This window comes from Calliphora vicina, chromosome 5 (assembly GCF_958450345.1).
Source record: "Calliphora vicina chromosome 5, idCalVici1.1, whole genome shotgun sequence".
Taxonomy (NCBI): Eukaryota; Metazoa; Arthropoda; class Insecta; order Diptera; family Calliphoridae; genus Calliphora; species Calliphora vicina.
In genome coordinates this window covers 73,657,375-73,662,953 of record NC_088784.1, presented here as the reverse complement: position 1 = coordinate 73,662,953, position 5,579 = coordinate 73,657,375, and the positions used below count along the sequence as shown (strand labels likewise).

The 5,579-nt window shown below is 31.1% G+C and overlaps 1 protein-coding gene across 1 annotated transcript; it reads right to left on the bottom strand.

The window, feature by feature from the left end:
- Positions 1-237: 237 nt before the first annotated feature.
- On the bottom strand, positions 238-4,742 carry MFS16 (major facilitator superfamily transporter 16). The gene is made up of 7 exons (XM_065512237.1): positions 4,727-4,742; positions 3,328-3,575; positions 2,204-2,361; positions 1,544-2,121; positions 1,131-1,478; positions 856-1,057; positions 238-786 (listed from the first exon to the last, which is right to left on the bottom strand). The coding sequence occupies exons 2-7, from the start codon at positions 3,447-3,449 to the stop codon at positions 620-622; spliced, it is 1,575 nt and encodes a 524-aa protein (XP_065368309.1). The 5' UTR covers positions 3,450-3,575; positions 4,727-4,742; the 3' UTR covers positions 238-619.
- Positions 4,743-5,579: the final 837 nt, after the last annotated feature.

The following is a 5,579-nucleotide window of genomic DNA, read 5'->3' as shown; positions in this document are numbered from 1 at the left end:
TGTTTCATTTTAACTATATTTTGAAAGAGCACTTCAATACGAATCTATTGGTATATGCCATTGCCTCTAATATGGAGAGATTTTGTGTTTAAATTTTCTGGATAACCGTTATTTACGGTCCCTGAATCTTTCTTATTATTTTTGATTAAGGTTTACAATAATTTTCAAATGTAGCTTTTCTAGATAGTGAATATACATTTATAAAATACTGTTAATATATTAAATAAAATCCATTAATTATTTTTACAAAAAATATTTGTGTTTTTTTTTAATTTTATTAAATGCTTAAAAAGGTAAAATAGTTATTTTTATCTTTCTTCAAATACAATTAAAAATATAGTCTGTTGAGTTTCTCATTTTTAAAAATTAATATAAAATGGTTTTATGAAGTAAAACAGCCTCAACTCTAAATACACATCAATATTGAATAATAAACAAAAAAAAACATACATATTTCAAAATATAAAACAAACATCTAAGCGTATAAAATAGTAAAGTAAACTTTAAAAAACAATACATACATAATTCTACTTAAACATTAACATTTAATGATATGAGAAGGCAATACAAAAAATATTTTGTGGATGTTTTTCTGTTTCTTTTAAATAATAAAACAAATTTATTCTATACGTATTCGTGTAGATCTTCTTAAATGTGAACATTCTTTTTTAACCAATTTAACTAACATAATCATGGCTATAATATCGGATAAAATTAAAATATAGAAAACATTTTGCCAACCAAAACCCGATACCATACCCGCCATTAAGGGACCAACAGCAGCACCTAGAAAGTTGTTGATATGAATTGAATTATTAGATATAGTAGAGTTTTCAATTTCATTTAATTATTTACCTATGGAGCCTGTGCCATCTATAATGGCAGTAACGGTGGCCAAGGCTTTGGCATTGCCTTCTAAAGAACTGTGCTGTCCCAGTTCAGCACTGACCGAAGTAGTAATTAAAGCATAGGGCCCATTAACAAGAAAACCAGTCAGAATCAGCAAAAATATTATCAAGAAAACGGAGGTATTACCATATTGCTGATACATTAAAAGCTGAAAACAGATAAATTCGAGCAGTTGGTTTTAATTCAACCATCAGTAAAATATATAAAAAAATTCAACTTACCACGGGCGCGGCTAAAAACAGCATCACAGAGCATGTGGTTGCCGACATTCCCGACAAATCGGACACCATACCGGCAACGATAGCTCCAAAAATACCACCAACATCAAAAAGTATCGATAAATCAGCCGATAAAGTTGGACTCAAAGTACTAGAGGATTGTATATACAAAGGCAGCCAATACATGAATGTATAGCTGACCAATTTCGAAAAGAATAAACAAAGTGAGAACTCCACAACACCCGGTATACACAAAGCGTCAATTAAGCTAATGGGACGTGCATCTGGATGGCCATGATCGTGAGGACGCTCCAAAATGGGAGTACGTTCAGATGGCCGATAATTAACTTCCTTTAAAACATTAAAATATTTATATATAACATTAACAAATTGTATTTATTAGGAAAACAACTTACTGCTGCATAATTATTGACAGTTCCCACCGTCTCATTATTATCTTCGATATCTGAATCATTAGTTGGTGACCTCTCAGCACTGGCAGCAAGTTGTTGATGACAACCCACCATTTCTGGTCTGTCGACCATAAACAGAAACAGCAGAAAACCACAACTAGCTATTATTATACCCGGCACAATAAACGACAATGCCCAGTCGGTCTCCAAATAATGAGCCGCTATTAAAGTACCCACAATATTACCTATCGAGGTGTGACTATTCCAAATGCCAAAAATCAAGCCTCGTTTTGATTTACCAAACCAACGACCAACTAAAGTAACCACACCTGGCCAGCCAGTAGTTTGCGCTATACCCGCACAGGCTTGTACTATTACAAAATAAGCCATAGTGTGTATGTTCCATGTTTTCGCCACACCAAAAAGATATGAAAATACACCCGAGAAGATCATACCAAATGCTAGGAAATATCTTATTGAAACACGTTCAGCTACAAAGCCAGAAACAAACATAGCGGCAGCATAGGCAAAAAGGAAGGCTGAATCTAAGATGGCAAATTTGGCAGGAGCACTTGAATCATCTAAAATGAAAACACAAAAAGTTGGGTAAATTAGCTAAAACCATAATTTTAGGATTTTTGATAAAGAAAACAAATTACTTACCAAACGGTGCATAGCCACAGTCATTTGTGCTGGCATTGTGCGTTATATCTGTGGAACAATTTGTATGTAGAACCGATTTAACCACTGATATGGGTTTGCGCGACATGTGATAGCAAGTGTAGGCCATATAAGTAAGACCAAAAATGGAGGCCTTAAAACTGGAAGTAAACGTAAAATATTTAAAAAGAAATTAACATTCAGACTTGAAAAGAATTTAAAGAAAAAATGGGATGCTGTGCCGAATCTTTTATACCCTTCACCAATGTATACTTGGTAAATATTAAAAAAAAAATCGAATAGAAAGAAAAAAAATGTTGATGAAAAAATCTCAAGTATTTTCTCGACCAAACTTGGAATATGGATATCTAATGGTAGGTACATACATATTTCAAAGACCTTTCCAACGACGTATATAATACCATAGATATTCGGATCGACATTCGGATTTTTAAACCCGGTTTTTTCACCATTTCTTTTTTCTAAACATTATTCTTATAAGTGAATTTTTTTGCGACCCCACAAAGTATACATATATGTTTTGGATCATTATAGATAGTGGAGTTCATATAGCCATATTTGTATATCTGTCTGTATGTTGAAATCAACTTTCCGGAGCCCCCAAATAACTTACAAACAGAAAATCGCCCCACAAATGGCTGAGATATAAGGACCGGTACAACATCGATTTTTGGCCTATTTTTGATCTATATTTGGATTACTAAGTCATTAATATAGACAATATATCTATGGGGAAAAATGTTGGTTTTTATTTTTTTTTTACTAATAAATTTAAAAAAAAATTTCAATTAAAAAAAAAAAAAATTTAAAATAAAAAAAAAAATTAATAAAAATTTGCTCAAAAAATTAAAAAAACAATTTTTTAAAAACTAAAACTTAAGCTGGGCACACACGGAATGATTTGTTCGCCTGATTTGTGATTGAAAATTTTCAATTACTTGTGATTTTGTTCGCGAACAGCCCCATTAACAAAATGTCGAACACGAACAAATCAGACTCACAAATCACCAGTGTGTGGGGAGCTTTACCGACCAGTAAGTTTTTTTTTAAATAACCCTTTTTTCGCATCTAAAATCTTTCCTCACTGTTGACATATTTCAACTTACATGGTTTCCTTTTTGAATCTCACTTGTGGGCAGCAACTTCTGGCCAATTTTTGTACAGCCAACACTCCCACTGGGATGTCATTATAACTGTGACTCATTCTGCGTACACGATGAGGGCTCATGTGCTTAAAACGTAAACGACAACGACAACAAAATTGCCAGCTTTAAATACCGGCCTATACAAAGTAGTCGTTGTCTTCAATAGGATGTCGTAGAACTACTGTAACTGATGTTTAGTGTTCAAAGATCTGAAAAGAAATAAGACAATTAATGCATTAATACAAAAACTATATAGGTACGCATACATACTACAAACATTGATACAGATAATAATTTGATGATATTTTCTATCTTCTATTTTGTTTAGAGGCAATAAACTGCACATACATAAATGTTTTTAGTTTTAGAATGTGTACATATTGTTATCACTATAATATGAATTTAATTAATGGAAGCGCAAAAGTATGATTAGAACTTTGTTTAAATAAAATTAGCTGGAGAAAAATTTGGATGAGGCGAATTTAATTTACTCTTCAATCAAGGAAACTGATCAATTAAAATAATTAAATTGAATACCACTAATTGCAATATCAATGCGATCAGGGTATAAGTTTTCTGGATCAACGTGTGGGATGCTTGAATGTGAAGGCTCTATAATTTCTCACTTATTTTTATAATAAAATAAGTTATGGTATTAAGGATTTTATGAAGTCAAAAAAAAAGAATTGACTTCATTTTATTTTAAATCGTTCCCGACCAGCAAACAGATCATGAGTTCATGTTACAAAAGCAATGTAAAACTTGCATGATTCTTAAAAATACTACTTATTTACATAATATTGAGATAGATAATATTTTTGCTTTATTTCAAAGTTATTATTTATCTTTTTAGCAACACTTTACACCCGCATCATTCATTAACATATAGAAGATTCGTACAAATACAACTACACACGATTAAAATACTATCTTTGGATACAACACAATGTCACTTATTTTGAATTTTAAATATCTCCCAAATAACAATGATTTTTTAATAAAAAATTACAAACTTTTATCTTAAATACGAGTAAATAGTAACACATACTTATAAGAGTATCCCTTTACTTATGCATATTTTATTTATGATTCATTTAAATTCTAAAATTTCATTACTGAAACTATGCACTTATTACTGCATCAACAAAAACTTTAACAATGCAAATTTTTTCTTTAAATTATCAAATACACATACAAATTCTTCAATTTTTTTTTTTAATACTATTGCTGAATTTTCTTTTGTTTCAAGAGTTCTAATGTTGCTTTGTTGGCATCTTTCATTAGATAAGAACATTTTATCACAATTTCAAATATGTTTCATTGTTGAAATATTTTATTACTTATTTACTGCTTTACTTACACTTTTTTGTTTAATTTTGTGTATGTAAATAAATATAAATAAAGAACAATTGATAGTCGTATAGTGGCTATCTATGGTGGCTGTTTTGTCGTTGGTTTTTTTTCTGTCTGCAAAATCTGCATCTGTATGTACGAAGTGGGCGATGACAACAAAACACATGCAAATGTCAACAAGTTGTCAGTTCGTTTAGACAAAGTCAGAGTTGCTTTTTATTAACACTATGACAACCGTAGGTTGTAAAGGCATAAACACATACAATACTTTACACTGTAGCCGGTGAGATTAATACATAAATATTTAATTTATTTAAGTACCAAAAGTAAAAAAACAAAGAAATTAGTGAAAAAAATCATTCAACACAAAATATAAGCAAAATACACCTCAGTTTTGCATAGAACTTCTCGTGTTGAACATTTTGTATTTGTGACGAATGTTTTCTCCACGTAAAGCATTCAGCAATCACTCTGCTGTTGTTCTGCCGACGATATTTCTTGGGCTTAGCAATAAAAATTGCTACGTGGAGACTTAGGGCCGTTTTCTCATTAGGTGATTATCTTTTTTCCCAACGAAAAACTGCAGATTAAGGAAATTTGGTTTTCTCAATGTCTTATTTGCTTCTATTCTGTCGCAAAGCTAACCCGACCTCATCTGCCAGTTATTTATTTATCGTACAGATAAATTCAATCAGCTGACTGCTGTTCATAGTTTTTTTGTGTTTGTGTTTTTGTAAACGAAATTAAATAGATTTTTTAAAAAATGTTTAAGAGAGGAATTAACATTAATTTGATGGAGGATGAACTCGAAGAACATGAGTTCCAAGTGATTGCTGAAAGAGTTTATCATGCCAGACCTA